Below are 20,326 nucleotides of genomic sequence, written 5' to 3'. Positions count from 1 at the left end.
AAGGAACGGCAAGCATATATAGCCAACGGAAGTTTCATTGCACAAGTAAACCGAACACTTAACGAGCAAAGAGGCAAGCCTACCAAAAAAAGTGTTCTCAAGGCATAAATAACCTGATGAGTAAGAACACATGTAACAGGGTCAGTTCTCGTGGGATGATACAAAATTCTATAAGGAGGGATTACTAAGTGTAGTCACCAATGAAAAGCCAGCATTTCTAAAGGAAAGCAAAAGGAACCAATAAAAAAGATGGGTGCTTTTGAAGCCCATATCCTAGATACAGCATGTCTCAAAGACACAGCACATGTGCTGCCTAGGCGAGACCTAAAATGGGATAGATCTCAGGTAGTAAATGAAAAATTAAAATGTTACAGATGTGACAGTACGTCCCACTTGGCAAATAGTAAAAACTCTCCAAACATCTGGTGGTGAGTCAGGAAAAAGCCTTGGATGGCTTCTGCGGAGGTGGAGCCTGCTGACTGCCCCGCCCACTCCATCAATTCCTTTGTTCTATTCCCTTCTTTTTCCCCCCCTATGATTTTGCCACGTGCTCAAGCAGCGTCTACATTTATAAACGAAGGCGCCTCGGCCCTGCTCAAATCTGGTCCAGGGATGGGACGCAAGACCTTTGCTTAGTGATGTTTGACAGGGATAGACGCGTGGACAAGTCACAATCCACTCTACTCAAACATCATGAAAACTAAAATCAGTCTGCCGCTCCGTGAGAGCCCAGTCTGGGGGAACAACTTATGTCCCCAAATCTATGCAATCCCTTCAACAGGAGCAGATCCCACCTTGAGGTTACTGGAACCAGGGCTAGACGGGGCAGAGCGCTGCCCTCCTGACCAGCTACATTCAAACCATTAGGGCGCTTGCTCTGTTGGTCAAGGGCCGCTACACTACAGGTGCTTCCATTCACCTTATTAGCATCACCAAAAGTCAATGTTTCTAACGCTGAGTGGCGCATCACACCATCAGTGCTGAACTCCCACCCCAACCCCAAGAAACCATGTAATCAGAAAGCAGCTCATCGGGTATCATAGCTGCACCTCCTGTCTTCAGACTTTACATGGCTTTGTTAAAAGGAAGAAGATGCCTCATGGCTCAAGGAACCCCGCATGAGCCGTTTGGGGTGTGGAGGGAGCGGAGGGGCATCGAGCTCAGGCTGCCTGAGGCATCCAAGTGTCCTCCTTACCTGGACAGATGGCAATGACAGAAGGGCTGCTCACTCTAGCACCATCCCTCTGAACTACTATTTTATTTACTGTTTGTATGAACTACTAGGGCAACCAGGGGCTACTTCACTAGACCAGTATGGGCAGGGCGAGAGCAAAAAGGAGGCAGCCTCAGTCACCAAAAACTGGGTCTTTATTATAGAATATTATCCCATTGCCTAACTCCACAGAATTGAAAAGGCCTGGTTTATCCACACTAACGTTCTGCATTCACATCTTCAGTCTACTGTGAGGCACAGCGCCAAGAAGCGCTGGGTGCCAGGCGCCCCTTCGTGGCGTCATTCTCGGCTGCGGTCATACACACCTGGAAGAGGTTCGGCGGCGCCAGCTTCTTGCTCAGGTGCGTCTTCACGTGCTCGCTGGCGTTCTTGGAGAAGGGCTGAGGAGAGAAGAGCGGAATCAATGACATCATCAGATGACGCAGACTCGCCTCCCTAAGGGTGGTAGCCAGACCTTGCTCTGCGTCATCCTCCCTTGAACGAGCTGCATCACCCGCCCCCCTCACAGCGACTCCTCTCCAAGGGATGACGTTTCGGCCTCGAAGGCCGCACAAAAACCAGATACAACGTCCATTCCCTCTCTCTTGGGGCAGTTACCCCACTGCAGAGGGCAGGCGTCCGGCTGCCGCAGGGGCACCTTTTGCTTGTGGATGGAATGCCCACTCCCTGTAGGGAAAAACCTCCTCTGTAACCAATCGGTTCTTGTGACAGGGAGGCGCACATATGCTCATGGCTCAGGGAGAGGAAGCCCCCCAACCCCCTCAGCTGTGGAAGAGAGACCCCTGTGCACTCTCCATGTCTGGGGAGGATCAGTCAATCACATGTACCACATGGAAGCGGTACCCCAGCTCACGACGAGCAAGGGAGATCAGCACGGAAGAGAGCTGCCTCCATGCACTCCCAGCCCTGCCCCCTGACGCCCCCCTCATAGTCCAAGCCCAGACTCACATGGGAGAAGGACAGCAGCTCCTGTCAGTGTCTGCCTCCACACAGCACTAGCCCTGCCCCCCAGCCTCCATCACCCCCTCGTACCCCCAGCCCCCCTCATAGCCCAGTTCCAGACTCACATGGGAGAAGGACAGCAGCTCCTGCCAGTGTCTGCCCCACCCCCTAGCACCAGCCCTCCCCCCCAGCCGCCCCTCAGCTCCCCTTTCCCCGCCCACCTCAGCCCCCCTCATAGTCCAGGCCCAGACTCACATGGGAGAAGGACAGCAGCTCCTGTCAGTGTCTGCCCCCCGCCCTAGCACCAGCCCTCCCCCCAGCCACCCCTCAGCTCCCCCAGCCCCGCCCACCTCAGCCACCCTCATAGTCCAGGCCCAGACTCACATGGGAGAAGGACAGCAGCTCCTGTCAGTGTCTGCCCCCCCCCTAGCACCAGCCCTCCCCCCAGCCACCCCTCAGCTCCCCCAGCCCCGCCCACCTCAGCCACCCTCATAGTCCAGGCCCAGACTCACATGGGAGAAGGACAGCAGCTCCTTCATGATGTAGTTGTCGAAGATCTCCCGACTCTTGGCGAATCGCTCCTCCTGCGAGTCCAGCTTCTCAAACTTCCGGATCTGAGGAAAGAAAGGGGCTGTGAGAACTGAGACCCATGGGGAAGACAGTGGCACCAACAACCCTCCCTTCTAAGACCCCCCCAGTCCCAACACACAGGGATCTGCAGCGGGGCAATCCCCTTCTAGTCATCTCATGAGCAGGAGATGACAAGCTTCTGACCAGAGGTGTGACCAGCAGCAGGTAAGGATTCCTCCATGAAAGGAAGTGTGACCAGCAGCAGGTAAGGATTCCTCCATGAAAGGAAGTGTGACCAGCAGCAGGTAAGGCTTCCTCCATGAAAGGAAGTGTGACCAGCAGCAGGTAAGGCATCCTCCATGAAAGGAAGTGTGACCAGCAGCAGGCAAGGCTTCCTCCATGAAAGGAAGTGTGACCAGCAGCAGGTAAGGCTTCCTCCATGCAACGCAGTGTTGAAGGCTTCCTCCATGCAAAGAAGTGTGACCAGCAGAAGGTAAGGCTTCCTCCATGCAAAGAAGTGTGACCAGCAGCAGGTAAGGCTTCCTCCATGCAAAGAAATGTGACCAGCAGCAGGTAAGGCTTCCTCCATGCAACGAAGTGCTATAAGCAGCAGGTAAGGCTTCCTCCATGCAAAGAAGTGTGACCAGCAGAAGGTAAGGCTTCCTCCATGCAAAGAAGTGTGACTAGCAGCAGGTAAGGCTTCCTCCATGCAAAGAAGTGTGACCAGCAGCAGGTAATGCTTCCTCCATGCAAAGAAGTGTGACCAGCAGCAGGTAATGCTTCCTCCATGCAAAGAAGTGTGACCAGCAGCAGGTAAGGCTTCCTCCATGAAAGGAAGTGTGACCAGCAGCAGGTAAGGCATCCTCCATGAAAGGAAGTGTGACCAGCAGCAGGCAAGGCTTCCTCCATGAAAGGAAGTGTGACCAGCAGCAGGTAAGGCTTCCTCCATGCAACGCAGTGTTGAAGGCTTCCTCCATGCAAAGAAGTGTGACCAGCAGAAGGTAAGGCTTCCTCCATGCAAAGAAGTGTGACTAGCAGCAGGTAAGGCTTCCTCCATGCAAAGAAGTGTGACCAGCAGCAGGTAATGCTTCCTCCATGCAAAGAAGTGTGACCAGCAGCAGGTAAGGCTTCCTCCATGCAACGAAGTGTTATAAGCAGCAGGTAAGGCTTCCTCCATGCAAAGAAGTATGACCAGCAGTAGGTAAGGCTTCCTCCATGCAACGAAGTGTTATAAGCAACAGGTAAGGCTTCCTCCATGCAAAGAAGTATGACCAGCAGCAGGTAAGGCTTCCTCCATGCAAAGAAGTGTGACCAGCAGTAGGTAAGGCTTCCTCCATGCAACGAAGTGTTATAAGCAGCAGGTAAGGCTTCCTCCATGCAAAGAAGTATGACCAGCAGCAGGTAAGGCTTCCTCCATGCAAAGAAGTGTGACCAGCAGCAGGTAAGGCTTCCTCCATGCAAAGAAGTGTGACCAGCAGCAGGTAATGCTTCCTCCATGCAAAGAAGTGTGACCAGCAGCAGGTAAGGCTTCCTCCATGCAACGAAGTGTTATAAGCAGCAGGTAAGGCTTCCTCCATGCAAAGAAGTGTGACCAGCAGTAGGTAAGGCTTCCTCCATGCAACGAAGTGTTATAAGCAGCAGGTAAGGCTTCCTCCATGCAAAGAAGTATGACCAGCAGCAGGTAAGGCTTCCTCCATGCAAAGAAGTGTGACCAGCAGCAGGTAAGGCTTCCTTCATGCAAGGAAGTGTGACCAGCAGCAGGTAAGGCATCCTCCACGCAAGCAAGTGTGACCAGCAGCAGGTAAGGCTTCCTCCATGCAAAGAAGTGTGACCAGCAGCAGGTAAGGCTTCCTCCATGCAACGAAGTGTTATAAGCAGCAGGTAAGGCTTCCTCCATGCAAAGAAGTGTGCCCAACAGCAGGTAAGGAAGGCTTCCTCCATGCACAGAAGTGTGACCAGCAGCAGGTAAGGCTTCCTCCATGCAAAGAAGTGTGACCAGCAGCAGGTAAGGCTTCCTCCATGCAAAGAAGTGTGACCACCAGCAGGTAAGGCTTCCTCCATGCAAAGAAGTGTGACCAGCAGCAGGTAAGGCTTACTTCATGCAAGGAAGTGTGACCAGCAGCAGCTAAGGCATCCTCCACGCAAGCAAGTGTGACCAGCAGCAGGTAAGGCTTCCTCCATGCAAAGAAGTGTGACCAGCAGCAGGTAAGGTTTCCTTCATGCAAGGAAGTGTGACCAGCAGTAGGTAAGGCTTCCTTCATGCAAGGAAGTGTGACCAGCAGCAGCTAAGGTGTACTCTAAATAAAGAAGTGAGCACAGTAGGCAAGCTTCCTCGACACACCTCATGAACAGCAGTGGACAGGCTTCCAACCAGAAGCGTCGCCAGCTGTGTGTAAGGTTTCCTCCATGCAAGTGAGAGCAGTAGACGAGCTGCGGATGGAGCGGTTACGTGATGTTACAATGCATGCCATTTCCCCGCATGCTGTTGCAACGCCAAACTTTACCCCGACTTGCTGTCAGGGGAGCGCAGAAGTTGGAAAAGATACATTTTCTATTCCAACTCCAGTGTGTGTAACAGTAGGGTAGGTGTTGGAGTTAAATCCAACACCTTCTACCCACTGCTACACACCTTTTTCGTTGCAACGACATGCAGGGTAAATCGATGCTTTGTACTGGTTGTGGGGTAAAGGCTGTTTCCCTATGCAGCAGCAGGGTCCTCCCCCTCATACAGACAGAACAGATGCATCATGGGTGCCACCAAAGAAACAATCTGGTTAATTTGGGCCTAGAGTAGGTTGCTGGGAGAGTTTGGGTATACACTGATATAGGGTCCGCACTCGCCTGACCACCAGCCTTGTAAGTGACTGCTTTAAAGTGCTGGGAGATAAAGAGTGTTGCATAGACACTGGCCTGGTACCAGCTCTGAAGCCCCCGTTCGCACACGGTGCTAGGCTGGACAGGTCAGCTTTACCAGGAGAGCAGTGGGCACTCAACAGAGGGCGAGTGCCCTCACTAGCACTCCTGGCTCATGGGACATGCTCACCTCTTCATAGAACTCCACTTGCGGCTTGGCCTCCTCCATGTCGTTCAAGCAGAACTCCTTAAATAACAAATAACCTGAAAGGAAGAAAGAAACAGTGGGTGAGGCCAGAACTATGGAAACTCCTCCAACATTTCAGTCTTTCAGCCTACGAAGGACCTCAAAACTGGGATGCTATCACTCGTACCCTCCTGCGTTGATTATGGTCAGGCTTTACTTGACACCACTGTTAAGACTTGGTGGCCACTGGTTGGCGCAGGTAGGTACTTGCGACAAGCAGGGACCCTCTCCTCTAAGTCAGGGCAAAGGATTATCTCAGGAAATAACCCCTGCTCATCCTCTAGGTAGTGTGGCGCAAGGAGTCAAGGCTAATCTCTGAAGCGGGGGCGGAAGGGGATGAATGACATGATGTGGTTGTGCCACAATAGTTTGAATGTTTGCATTAACGGTTAGATTACTGTCATCTCTATGTGTAAGTATACAGTAGTGGGATTCACCTCATGATTATGCGATTATGTTACTGTGCACAAATTGGACTGGCAGGAAGCCGTGCAATACTACAGAGGACTCCGGGGCACAACCCTGCGTGTATGTACCGAGCCACAGCACACGCACTGCCCAAATGTGGCCACAGGACTGTACAACAAGCCGATATGTGTAATGTTAACAATGCACTGGTGCGCCTGGATTGTCCTGTTATAATATCTGAATATTGCACTGCCTTTTGAATACTATAAAATGCTAATAAAATAGATTTGACAAAAAAAAAGGCTAATCTCTGGAGCACATGTGGTTAAGCATCTGTACAACACGCACAATAAATCATTAACCCCCCACACAGAGACTCAAGGTTGTTTGTTCTGTAAAAATATATATCTTTATATAGAAACTCTCAAGCAGGATTTAAATCCAGGCTTCAATGACTTAGTAATATTCCAGTTGCTTGTAGAAATGCCACAGTTATTTAAGGAGCAATGTTCAATCTCTAAATTAGTGTCACTGGGTCTCAAAATGACCCTTGAAAGCTTAAACTTGGCCCTACGATGGTCTAGGCACAGGGTGCCGCGTGCTGACTCAGTTCGTTAATGCTGGTACGCTTCAGAGCGCTTCGGTATGTCTCGTACGGCCGGGAACAGAAGGGCACCGCTAATCCTCACGCGTCTCGCGTATCACGCGTATGGCGCTGAGGCAGAAACGAGGCTTACTGAGTGCTGGGGGCTGTGCAGCTCGTACCGCGTGTGGACAACAGCGGGCTCAAAGTGGTGCGCGCCTCATGGACTTCGGGTCCTAAGGGCGGCGCACTCTAACACGTACACAGTACCTTTTTGTGGGGGGTTCGAAGCGGATGGCGGCGGAGGTCAGTCCTTTCACGTCGCGATGTCTCCTGGAGGGCAATGCGAGCTACGGCTCGAAGCTGGTGCCGGCGCGGTGCTCCTCAGTTGACGGTGCATTGTGGGGGGGACCAGACGTACCCGCATCGTACGCTTCTACCCAGGAGGGGGAGCGGCTGCAGGTGGTGCGGGCAGGAGTACGGGTTGGGCGCAACGGGACGTACTCTCCTGCTGGACGATCCGTAGCTGTGCGCTTCACAGCAGCGGGGCGCTTCCTTCAGTGCGATCCCGGCGGGGAGATCGAGGTCCGTCTTTACTTTACGGGCTACTGCGTGGGGGCCAGAAGCTCGTGGCGCTCGGACCAGACGGGTCCTCTTTACTTTGCAAAACGACGGCTCAGTTTCCTCACAGTAGACGGTGCTCGGCCCAGTGTGGCTGGGATTTACTTTGCTCCTGTGGGGCGGCCAAGCAGAGATCGCGGTGCTCAGGGGACGGGGGACACCCTGCTTCGTGGAATGTGCGGGGAGGCTCCCTCACGCACTCCGCTTCCCTGGATCAGCACTGGGGGGTCAGACCCCTTCAAACAGCAGCTCTTCCTTCTGGGGGGGTAGCTCCCAATTTTCCTGGGGCGCAGTTCAGGGGGCAAGTTCACCAGCAAGCCCTTGGAGATCTTTGTAGAAGAATGCACAAGTTGAAATAAATAAAGTCTTTCTTAGTATTTGTCCTCTTTCCTTCTTGCAGCAAGGCACCCACCACAGGCCAGTCTCTCAGGATTAGAGACAGTAGTCCTCCATGCAGCTTTCCCAGGTCCTTCTCTTCAGGCAGAGTTTCTTCTTAGCGTAAACAGGATCTGATTTCTTAGGAGCAGGGCTCCTACTTTTATAGGACATTTCTTTTGTTCTTGCAGGCCAGGGGGGCCTTTGCCTAATCCAGTCAGTCTCTGAGCACTTTGTTTTACAGGCTCTGGTTTCTTCTTTCAGAGTGTGGGGCAGGGACAGCAGACGCTCCGCAGGAGGTGGAGCCAGCATTGTGATGACAAGTACAGTCAGGAGTACTTTGTTGACAGTCTTCCCTCTTCCTGGACCAGGTGTCGGGCAGAGTCATCAGTCGCTCCCCAGGGGGCAGAGCCAACATTGTGGTGGCAGAGCATAGCCCTATTCAGAGTCAAGGGGCACTCCCACCACCCACTCTGGTGTAATCCCTCTATTTCACCACCTGTCATCCCCAGCCCTGTCACTCACACAACCCAGACAGCAGACACACATCCTGGCAGACGCGGGCTGAAATAGTCAGGCAAGCAAATGCTAACTTTCTAAAAGTAGCATTTGCAAACACAGGATATTAAAATAAACTTTACTAAAATAAGTATTTTATTATTCTGAGTTCAGGCATACTAAACTTGACTTTCTACCATGTTCCCTGAGCCTGCTGGGATTATAGAGTGTAATAATTCCAGCAGCCCATTCTGGCCTATGAGAACAGGTAGCCTTACAAGAGTGAAAAACGAAAATGGCTGTAATTCACTATTAGGACATGCCACACATATCAGGGCATGTCCTACCTTATGCTTACAATGCACCCTGCCCTTGGGCCTACCATAGGGGTGACTAATATGAAGTTAAGGGAAGGTTTAGGGACTGGCAAGTAGGTGTACTTGCGCAGTCAGCTGTAGTGTAGTTCCTATTATCCCAATAGGCTCTGCGCATTGGAATAATACCTTCAATAGTAAAGGCCTAGACCAGACGTTAACTAGGTCTACTACTGACGATATTAGACTTAAAGTTTTGGGTTTGCCAGCTAGCTCAGAGTTCACTAGAAACTTTCTCGAATGTTCAGGAAGGAATTAACTTCCCTGATTAGACAAGAAGGGATTTAGTTTCTGACAACCATAGAACATGACAACTTTGCTCGCCCCTAATCAAGAGTGTATCTCGAGAGTCGTGTGAACAAAAGGCAATTTATTTTACTCAGTCAGTACGTGCATTCTTAGTCTCATCAGAATGTAGAGAAAAGGAAGAGACGGGCGTGTTCAATAAAAAGGTGTTATTTATTGATCAGTCTCTTTTCTCATACAAGAGAAATGGATCGATATTATTGCAATACTTATAGTTAAGTAAAGTGCATACATTAAAAGCAGAAGTATAAAATAATACTGTAAAAACATTGATATGGTTTCTAAGCCATAAGATGTTTTAAAATGAATAAAATATATTATATACACATATACATTTGACTAAACGTACTCAACTGGTGTTTCTAAATACGCCTACCCCGTGTACCTGACCCAAGCCTAATACGTGGGCGGGAATAGAAAGTTACAGTTTAAGTTAAGTTTGTTTTTGCCAAGTGAATAACTAAAGAATTCTCTGCGAGGGGTTATTCAGTTCTGTACCTGGAATTAAGGATGAATGAGGGATGGTATCTCTCTCTCTGGTCTCGATATTCCAGGCTGCCTGCGAGGGCTACCCGGAAGCGCCGGTGCTGGATTTCTCGGCAGGAGAAAGCAGCGCGTCTCGTTCTCAGCGCGTCAGGAAGGCGGGGCTGTGCCAGCGGGGTCTGCTCTGGGCTTCGGCAAGTATGGCTGCTCCGTCTCGTCACCACCGCGTGTGTTTGCATAGGGCAATATCGGTAATATTTATACCTTTAAGGTGCCGAGATTGACGTAAGGATGGACATAGATACGTCAATAAGGATGTCATACGACTTGCTCGTTAGCACATTCTTTTGCTGAAGTTCTCGGTGAAATCAAAACAATGGCCGCAGGGTTTTGCCCAGGTTGTCATAGGTTTGATTTGTTATGAGAACTCCGTATGCCTTATCAGGGGCTGGAGGAATATCGCTTGTCTAATTAGATCGCAAGCGTTATGACCTAATCAGATAACACGTTCCTGTGCCGTAGTGTGACTGCGTCAGATAACGGTATCTGCATCATGGGGGTTTTCTGCCTCATGGGCTGACTGCTAGTTAACTTGTTGGTTTGTTTAACCAGAATAGGGTCAGGAATAGGGGGATCGATTCAGAACCTATAGGAATACATCACACAGCATGACAGTACCAGACTGCACGCAGGTTCTGCAATGGCAGACCTTAGACACATTTTACTAGGCCGCTTATGTGGGTGGCACAACCAGTGCTGCAGCCCACCAGCAGCATTTGTATTTACAAGCCCTGGCACTCCTGGTGCACTTTACTGGGGACTGACAGTAAATCAAATAAGCCAATCATGGAAACCAATCTCATATAGCAATTTACAGTAGGGAGAGCATATGCACTTTAGCACTGGTCAGCAGTGGTAAAGTGCCCAGAGTCATTAAACCAACAAAAACAGGTCCGAGAGAATATTGGAGGAAGGCAAAAAGTTCAGGGATGACCCTGCCAAGAGGGCCAAGTCCAACAACCACTAATACCAGTTTGCCTTAGGGCTCCTCTGTAAATAGGACCACATCACACCTATCGAGGCCGCCCTAAAAAGATCAAAAAGGAATGTCCCCAAAACAAAGGATGTTATCTCATAAATTTACCACACACCCAATGGATCAAGAGAATTAACGCCATTGATGGGAAGCTCCTTGTTTCATCAACATCACAAGCGTTCTCAGGTAAAGCACCAACAGTTTGAACAGTATACCCCAAGATCAGGGACTACCTGGTGACGTGCATTTTCAGCACACCCTGACTTACATCTATCGTTTAAAGTTCTAGGACGCCCTGCCCAACTACCTCATCTTGGACAGCAACTTGTTTCCACCCGTTACCATATTCTTCAGCAACCCCGGCCTGCATTTAAATATACATATACATACATATCTCTATATCTCTAATATATATATATATATATATATATATATATATATATATATATATATATATATATAGATAGATAGATATATAGATATGTTGTATGAAGTGCTTGTGTCACTCCACTAGGGAGTCCTGGTGCTAAAAACGAGTCAGAAACCAGTTCATTTCCGAGGTGGGTCATTCCTCCTGTCTTGCATACCTTTGGGCGGAACACACTTCCCACCCTTAAAGAGCAAATTACCTTCTACCTCCAAATCCTCAGCCACTTTCCAAAATGTTATATTTTCTGCTGGCACAATTTCTTTCCAGGCAATTCTTTTACCACTCATTTTCTCACGGATTGCAATAGCTCATCACCTTCCTCACACATTCTCCACTTCTCTTCCTCGATGCCTATGAACTTATCCAAAACAAACTCAGATACACCGGCCACTGCATCAATTTCAACATTTCAACAACCCTCTTGCATTCCTCACGAGGTAGCCTAGACAAGCAATCAGCCACCACTTTGCTTTTACCAGGCATATACCCCCAACTTGCAACAGTAGTCCTGTAACCTCGACATAAATCTTGCAAGATGTGCAGTAGCAGACTACTATCCTCCTGGGGCAAAATCCCAACAAGCGGTTTATGATCAGTTCAAATCGGGAGTCGCAAATGTACTTTTGGAAATGTTCAATTCTCTAGACATACGCTAAGCGCTCTTTTTCTATTACGACTAATCTCCTCTCAATATCACTGAGAGTGCGAGAGGCAAAAGCCATGTTCCATATATCTTTACCACATCTTTGAGATTATACTACCCCAGTTTTATACATACTGGCATCCACCGTGATGACACATTCCTCGTTCAAACAAAAAGGTTTTAAAGTGGGTGCATCCGCAATTTCAGTTTTGATTAATGAAAAGCAGTTTGTTGACCATCAGTCCAAACCCCTTCAAAATGTTTGTATATAAGTGCTCTACGAAGATTCCATCTTCGTAGCAAAATTCTTTATGAACATACTATATTATCCGCAGTCCTGCAGACATAAGACATTTCTCAGTGTTGTCAAGAGCAGGAGCTTTAACAACGGCATCTACCAATCATCTCTTGGGTATCACCCCATGGCCAGACATAGTATGTCCTAAATACTCCACCAATTCACCCAAAAACTTGAACTTGTTTTCTTTGTATGTCAATCTATTTTCTTTTTCAACGCCGCACACTTAGTGCTCTATCTGTTCCTTTCTATTCTTGAATAAATATAATCATTTTGGAAGCACTTCACAAAGCCTTCCATATCTTTAAATAAATGAAGCATTGCTCTCCGGAACACAGACACTGAAGAGGCTAACCCAAAAGGCATTCTCTCGAATTAGAATAAAGCCTGTGGCATGAGGAATGCGTGAGTTGACGGGAATCCTCTATTAACTAAATCTGGTGGTATGCAGACCTCAGATCTAAGGTAGATAAAATGTTTGCTCCTTCTAACAAACACACTACTTCATTGATATTAGTTAGCGGGCGACAATCCACGACAATATTGGCAATAAGTGATCTAAGGTCTATACATAATCTCAGAGTTGCCAGCCTAGCATAACAAAACTATAGGTGATACCCACTCAGAATATTCCACCTCTTCATTGACACCCTTATTCATTTGCTTTACCTCTTTTCTTACATTGATGAGAACATTTCTAAGTTTGTGTGCGACAGGCTTGGCATTCCGTTTTACCTTGCTTTTGTGTAAATAGCTTTCCAATTTTCCCAGTTTCTCAGTGAATACTTCTGGAAACTGATCTCTTTTCACAACTATTTTCTGAAATCATAACAATAAAGGAATATCTACACACAACACGTATACCCACAATATTACAAAGGGCATGGGGAGAGTGAGTGAGGCATGGGAAAAGAAGACGGCATGGGGAGGAACAGGGGCATGGGGAGGGGGAGGGCATGGGAAGAGAGAAAGCGGGGCATGATAAAAAAGGTAGAGAGGCATGGAGAGAGGAAGAGAATCATGAGAACAGGAACAAAGACATGGGGAGAAGAAGAGAAGCATGCAGAGAAAGAGGGGCACGGAGTAAAGGAAGAGGGGCATGGTGAAATGGTGAAAGGAAGACGGGTATGGGGAGGAAGCAGGACATGATGAAAGTTAGAAAGGACTGGAAAAGAGGAAGAGAAGTATGGGGTAAGGAAGAGTAGCATGGGGAGAGGAAGATGGGCATGAGGACAGCGGAAGAGGGGTATGGAGGACATGCTGAAAGAGGTAGAGGGGATGGGGTCAGGAATTGGAGTATGAGGGAAAGGAAGAGGGGCATGAGGGAAAGGAAGAGGGGCATGAGGGAAGGAAGAGGGGCATGAGGGAAGGAAGAGGGGCATGAGGGAAGGAAGAGGGGCATGAGGGAAGGAAGAGGGGCATGAGGGAAGGGAGAGGGGCATGAGGGAAGGGAGAGGGGCATGAGGGAAGGGAGAGGGGCATGAGGGAAGGGAGAGGGGCGTGAGGGAAGGAAGAGGGGCGTGGGGGAAGGAAGAGGGGCGTGGGGGAAGGAAGAGGGGCGTGGGGGAAGGAAGAGGGGCATGGGGGAAGGAAGAGGGGCATGGGGGAAGGAAGAGGGGCATGGGGGAAAGGAAGAGGGGCATGGGGGAAAGGAAGAGGGGCATGGGAGAAAGGAAGAGGGGCATGGGGGAAAGGAAGAGGGGCATGGGGGAAAGGAAGAGGGGCATGGGGGAAGGAAGAGGGGCATGGGGGAAGGAAGAGGGGCATGGGGGAAAGGAAGAGGGGCATGGGGGAAAGGAAGAGGGGCATGGGGGAAAGGAAGAGGGGCATGGGGGAAAGGAAGAGGGGCATGGGGGAAAGGAAGAGGGGCATGGGGGAAAGGAAGAGGGGCATGGGGGAAAGAAAGAGGGGCATGGGGGAAAGAAAGAGGGGCATGGGGGAAAGAAAGAGGGGCATGGGGGAAAGAAAGAGGGGCATGGGGGAAAGAAAGAGGGGCATGGGGGAAAGAAAGAGGGGCATGGGGGAAAGGAAGAGGGGCATGGGGAAAGGAAAGAGGGGCATGGGGAAAGGAAGAGGGGCATGGGGGAAGGAAGAGGGGCATGGGGGAAAGGAAGAGGGGCATGGGGGAAAGAAAGAGGGGCATGGGGGAAAGAAAGAGGGGCATGGGGGAAAGGAAGAGGGGCATGGGGGAAAGGAAGAGGGGCATGGGGGAAAGGAAGAGGGGCATGGGGAAAGGAAGAGGGGCGTGGGGGAAGGAAGAGGGGCATGGGGGAAGGAAGAGGGGCATGGGGGAAGGAAGAGGGGCATGGGGGAAAGGAAGAGGGGCATGGGGGAAAGGAAGAGGGGCATGGGGGAAAGGAAGAGGGGCATGGGGGAAAGGAAGAGGGGCATGGGGGAAAGGAAGAGGGGCATGGGGGAAGGAAGAGGGGCATGGGGGAAGGAAGAGGGGCATGGGGGAAAGGAAGAGGGGCATGGGGGAAAGGAAGAGGGGCATGGGGGAAAGGAAGAGGGGCATGGGGGAAAGGAAGAGGGGCATGGGGGAAAGGAAGAGGGGCATGGGGGAAAGGAAGAGGGGCATGGGGGAAAGAAAGAGGGGCATGGGGGAAAGAAAGAGGGGCATGGGGGAAAGAAAGAGGGGCATGGGGGAAAGAAAGAGGGGCATGGGGGAAAGGAAGAGGGGCATGGGGAAAGGAAGAGGGGCATGGGGAAAGGAAGAGGGGCATGGGGAAAGGAAGAGGGGCATGGGGAAAGGAAGAGGGGCATGGGAAAAGGAAGTGGGCATGGGGAAAGGAAGGGGGCATGGGGGAAAGGAAGAGGGGCATGGGGAAAGGAAGAGGGGCATGGGGAAAGGAAGAGGGGCATGGGGAAAGGAAGGAGGGCATGGGGAAAGGAAGGAGGGCATGGGGAAAGGAAGGAGGGCATGGGGAGAGGAAGGAGGGCATGGGGAGAGGAAGGAGGGCATGGGGAGAGGAAGAAGGGCATGGGGAGAGGAAGAAGGGCATGGGGAGAGGAAGAAGGGCATGGGGAGAGGAAGAGGGGCATGGGGAGAGAAAGAGGCATGGGGAGAGGAAAAGAGGCATGGGGAGAGGAAAAGAGGCATGGGGAGAGGAAAAGAGGCATGGGGAGAGGAAAAGGGCATGGGGAGAGGAAAAGAGGCATGGGGAGAGGAAAAGAGGCATGGGGAGAGGAAAAGAGGCATGGGGAGAGGAAGGAAGGCATGGGGAGAGGAAGAAAGGCATGGGGAGAGGAAGAAAGGCATGGGGAGAGGAAGGAAGGCATGGGGAGAGGAAGGAAGGCATGGGGAGAGGAAGAAGGGCATGGGGAGAGGAAGAAGGGCATGGGGAGAGGAAGAAGGGCATGGGGGGAGTAAAAGAGGCATGGGGAGAGGGAAAGAGGCATGCGGAGAGGAAAAGAGGCATGCGGAGAGGAAAAGAGGCATGCGGAGAGGAAAAGAGGCATGGGGAGAGGAAAAGAGGCATGCGGAGAGGAAAAGAGGCATGGGGAGAGGAAAAGAGGCATGGGGAGAGGAAAAGAGGCACGGGGAGAGGAAAAGAGGCACGGGGAGAGGAAAAGAGGCACGGGGAGAGGAAAAGAGGCACGGGGAGAGGAAAAGAGGCACGGGGAGAGGAAAAGAGGCACGGGGAGAGGAAAAGAGGCACGGGGAGAGGAAAAGAGGCACGGGGAGAGGAAAAGAGGCACGGGGAGAGGAAAAGAGGCATGGGGAGAGGAAAAGAGGCATGGGGAGAGGAAAAGAGGCATGGGGAGAGGAAAAGAGGCATGGGGAGTGGCATGGAGGAGTGAGGAGGAGAGGCATGGGGAGAGAGGAATAGGGATATGGGGAGAGAGGAATAGGGGTATGGGGAGAGGAACAGCGTGATCAGATAAGCCTTGCTTAGCCCCTACTCTCTTGCTCCCCCCCCGCCCCCCAGCATCAGCAGGGCCCCCTTGAAAGGCACTGTACATACTGCAGCATGTTTCATGAAAGGCTTGCAGAATCTCGACTGCACCACCTCAAAACTGAAAAGATTACTTCAGCTCCCACAAGCATTCAGAACAACCTCATACACTGCCTTCCAATATATGGACACCACTGTGGAGGGGGAGTCCAAGATCTGGCCGCCACTGTGGTGGGAAGTCCAAGATCTGGACGCCACTGTGGTGGGAAGTCCAAGATCTGGACGCCACTGTGGTGGGAAGTCCAAGATCTGGACGCCACTGTGGTGGGAAGTCCAAGATCTGGACGCCACTGTGGTGGGAAGTCCAAGATCTGGACGCCACTGTGGTGGGAAGTCCAAGAGTGCGTGAGTGAAGGGGGGGATGAACGCGTGAGTGGAGGGGGGGGATGAACGCGTGAGTGGAGGGGGGGATGAACGCGTGAGTGGAGGGGGGATGAACGCGTGAGTGGAGGGGGGATGAACGCGTGAGTGGAGGGGGGATGAACGCGTGAGTGGAGGGGGGATGAACGCGTGAGTGGAGGGGGGATGAACGCGTGAGTGGAGGGAGGATGAACGCGTGAGTGGAGGGAGGATGAACGCGTGAGTGGAGGGGGAGGATGAACGCGTGAGTGGAGGGGGAGGATGAACGCGTGAGTGGAGGGGGAGGATGAACGCGTGAGTGGAGGGGGAGGATGAACGCGTGAGTGGAGGGGGAGGATGAACGCGTGAGTGGAGGGGGAGGATGAACGCGTGAGTGGAGGGGGAGGATGAACGCGTGAGTGGAGGGGGAGGATGAACGCGTGAGTGGAGGGGGAGGATGAACGCGTGAGTGGTGGGGGGAGGATGAACGCGTGAGTGGTGGGGGGAGGATGAACGCGTGAGTGGTGGGGGGAGGATGAATGCGTGAGTGGAGGGGAGGATGAATGCGTGAGTGGAGGGGAGGATGAATGCGTGAGTGGAGGGGAGGATGAATGCGTGAGTGGAGGGGAGGATGAATGCGTGAGTGGAGGGGAGGATGAATGCGTGAGTGGAGGGGGGATGAATGCGTGAGTGGAGGGGGGATGAATGCGTGAGTGGAGGGGAGGATGAATGCGTGAGTGGAGGGGAGGATGAATGCGTGAGTGGAGGGGAGGATGAATGCGTGAGTGGAGGGGGGATGAATGCGTGAGTGGAGGGGGGATGAATGCGTGAGTGGAGGGGGGATGAATGCATGAGTGGAGGGGGGATGAATGCGTGAGTGGAGGGGGGATGAATGCGTGAGTGGAGGGGGGATGAATGCGTGAGTGGAGGGGGGATGAATGCGTGAGTGGAGGGGGGATGAATGCGTGAGTGGAGGGGGGATGAATGCGCGAGTGCTGGTGGGATGAATGCGTGAGTGGAGGGGGATGAACGCGTGAGGATGAATGCATGAATGGTGGGAGGAAGATGCATGCGCGAATGGTGGGCCGATAAATGCGTGCGTGCGTGGGGGCCTTTCAGAACGACACAAGGGTGAGGGGGGGTTCACGATAAAGCACAGCATGCAGATAAGTTAGAAATAGGAAGTAGCGCCTCACTTCCTGTCTGAACCCACAGGCCTTCAAATGAAAGAGATAGTAAACACAGCCGCCCCTACACACATCCTGTGAACCTCGCCACACATGGCCGGCCTCCAGGTCTAAATAAAAACTCACCAGGACTACTGCTGGCATGCACCGAGGAGCACCGACATGGCCCCGTGTTTCTAGCCCTGGTACAAGAACTCACTAGAGCTGCTGCTGGCCTGCACCGAGGTGCACAGACAGGGTCCGGAGGTTTTAGTCCTGGCACAAGAGCTTACCAGGGCTGCTGCTGGCACGCACTGAGGTGCACTAACAGAGCCCTGAGGTTCTAGCCCTGGCACAAGAGCTCACCAGGACTGCTGCTGGCATGCAGTGAGGTGTACCGACCCTGCAGTTCTAGCCCTGGCACAAGAACTCACCAGGGCGGATGCTGGCATTCACCGAAGTGCACTGACAGGGCCCTGCAGTTCTAGCCCTGGCACAAGAACTCACAAGGGCTGCTGCTAGCATACACGCTGGTGCACTGACAGGGCTCTGCGGCTGAGGCCCTGGCACAAGAGCTCACCAGGGCTGCTGCTAGCATATACGGAGGTGCGCTGACCCTGTCGGGCCCTGCAGTTCTAGCCCTGAACAAGAACTCACCAGGGCTGCAGTGCCATGCACTGAGGTGCACTGACAGGGCCCTGTGGTTCTAGCCCTGGGACAACAAGAGCTCACCAGGGCTGCTGCTGGCGTGCACTGAGGTGCACTGAGAGGGCCCTGCAGTTCTAGCCCTGGAACAGCAAAAACTCACCAGGGCTGAGGCCGGCATGCACCGAGGTGCACTGACAGAGCCCTGTGGTTCTAGCCCTGGAAGAACAGTGAATACTACAGGTCAGCTGGAGAGACACTGGTTGTGTATGGGCACCAGAACATACAGAGCAGATGCACTGGCACTGCCCACTTGCCACAGGACTGGTACAACGGCCCATGCGGAGGTCAGGATTGAGGTGCACTGACCAAGCTCTATCGTTCTACTAAAGGAATAGAGCAGACCTCGCAGGTCATCCTGAGCTGCGTGGCACTGCTTGGTGGTCCCCGACAGGGAACAGAAAAGTAACATGCAGGTCAGGACGGAGGTACACTTGTGTAGCTGTCGGTGGGTGCAACTAGGCCAATAAAATTGGATATTATAATCAGTAGTGAGGTGTATTGGCAGAGAGATGTGCTCAGGCCATCTTAATATTAGACCTTTACGGTATCCAGTTGATGAGGGCGGAGGTGCATTGGCAGAGCTGTGCGTGGGTCCAGTAAGGTGTGCTGTGGTGCAGGACTGAGGTGCACTGGCAGCGCTGTGCGTGGGTCCAGTATTAGTCCAGTAAGGTGTGCTGTGGTGCAGGACTGAGGTGCACTGGCAGAGCTGTGCATAGGTCCAGTATCAGACCAGTAAGGTGTGCTGTGGTGCAGGACTGAGGTGCACTGGCAGAGCTGTGCATGGGTCCAGTATTAGTCCAGTAAGTTGTGCTATGGTGCAGGACTGAGGTGCACTGGCAGAGCTGTGCATGGGTCCAGCATTAGTCCAGTAAGTTGTGCTGTGGTGCAGGACTGAGGTGCACTGGCAGCGCTGTGAGTGGGTCCAGTATTAGTCCAGTAAGGTGTGCTGTGGTGCAGGACTGAGGTGCATTGGCAGAGCTGTGCATGGGTCCAGCATTAGTCCAGTAAGTTGTGCTGTGGTGCAGGACTGAGGTGCACTGGCAGAGCTGTGCATAGGTCCAGTATCAGACCAGTAAGGTGTGCTGTGGTGCAGGACTGAGGTGCACTGGCAGAGCAGTGCATGGGTCCAGTATTAGTCCAGTAAGTTGTGCTATGGTGCAGGACTGAGGTGCACTGGCAGAGCTGTGCATGGGTCCAGCATTAGTCCAGTAAGTTGTGCTGTGGTGCAGGACTGAGGTGCACTGGCAGCGCTGTGCGTGGGTCCAGTATTAGTCCAGTAAGGTGTGCTGTGGTGCAGGACTGAGGTGCATTGGCAGAGCTGTGGGTAGGTCCAGTAACAGACCAGTAAGGTGTGCTGTGGTGCAGGACTGAGGTGCATTGGCAGAGCTGTGCATGGGTCCAGTAAGGTGTGCTGTGGTGCAGGACTGAGGTGCATTGGCAGAGCTGTGGGTAGGTCCAGTAACAGACCAGTAAGGCGTGCTGTGGTGCAGGGCTGAGGTGCACTGACAGAGCTGTGCATGGATCCAGTAACAGACCAGTAAGGTGTGCTGTGGTGCAGGACTGAGGTGTACTGGCAGCTGTGCGTGGGTCCAGTAAGTTGTGCTGTGGTGCAGGACTGAGGTGCACTGGCAGAGCTGTGCATGGGTCCAGCATTAGTCCAGTAAGTTGTGCTGTGGTGCAGGACTGAGGTGCACTGGCAGCGCTGTGAGTGGGTCCAGTATTAGTCCAGTAAGGTGTGCTGTGGTGCAGGACTGAAGTGCATTGGCAGAGCTGTGCATGGGTCCAGCATTAGTCCAGTAAGTTGTGCTGTGGTGCAGGACTGAGGTGCACTGGCAGAGCTGTGCATAGGTCCAGTATCAGACCAGTAAGGTGTGCTGTGGTGCAGGACTGAGGTGCACTGGCAGAGCAGTGCATGGGTCCAGTATTAGTCCAGTAAGTTGTGCTATGGTGCAGGACTGAGGTGCACTGGCAGAGCTGTGCATGGGTCCAGCATTAGTCCAGTAAGTTGTGCTGTGGTGCAGGACTGAGGTGCACTGGCAGCGCTGTGCGTGGGTCCAGTATTAGTCCAGTAAGGTGTGCTGTGGTGCAGGACTGAGGTGCATTGGCAGAGCTGTGGGTAGGTCCAGTAACAGACCAGTAAGGTGTGCTGTGGTGCAGGACTGAGGTGCATTGGCAGAGCTGTGCATGGGTCCAGTAAGGTGTGCTGTGCTGCAGGACTGAGGTGCATTGGCAGAGCTGTGGGTAGGTCCAGTAACA

At 52.2% G+C, this 20,326-nt stretch overlaps 1 protein-coding gene across 1 annotated transcript in view; it reads right to left on the bottom strand.

Moving 5' to 3' along the window:
• GRK2 (G protein-coupled receptor kinase 2) overlaps positions 1-20,326 on the bottom strand; it is a 264,477-nt gene that overhangs the window by 102,037 nt on the left and 142,114 nt on the right. The window contains exons 3-5 of the mRNA XM_078657665.1: positions 5,790-5,863; positions 2,689-2,790; positions 1,540-1,614 (exon numbers count right to left, since the gene is read on the bottom strand). Of these exons, the coding sequence (XP_078513791.1) occupies positions 1,540-1,614; positions 2,689-2,790; positions 5,790-5,863 (251 nt within the window). The remainder of the gene's footprint in view (positions 1-1,539; positions 1,615-2,688; positions 2,791-5,789; positions 5,864-20,326) is intronic.

This window comes from Lissotriton helveticus, chromosome 1_1 (assembly GCF_964261635.1).
Source record: "Lissotriton helveticus chromosome 1_1, aLisHel1.1, whole genome shotgun sequence".
Classification (NCBI taxonomy): domain Eukaryota; kingdom Metazoa; phylum Chordata; class Amphibia; order Caudata; family Salamandridae; genus Lissotriton; species Lissotriton helveticus.
This window is presented reverse-complemented; position numbering and strand designations above follow the sequence as displayed.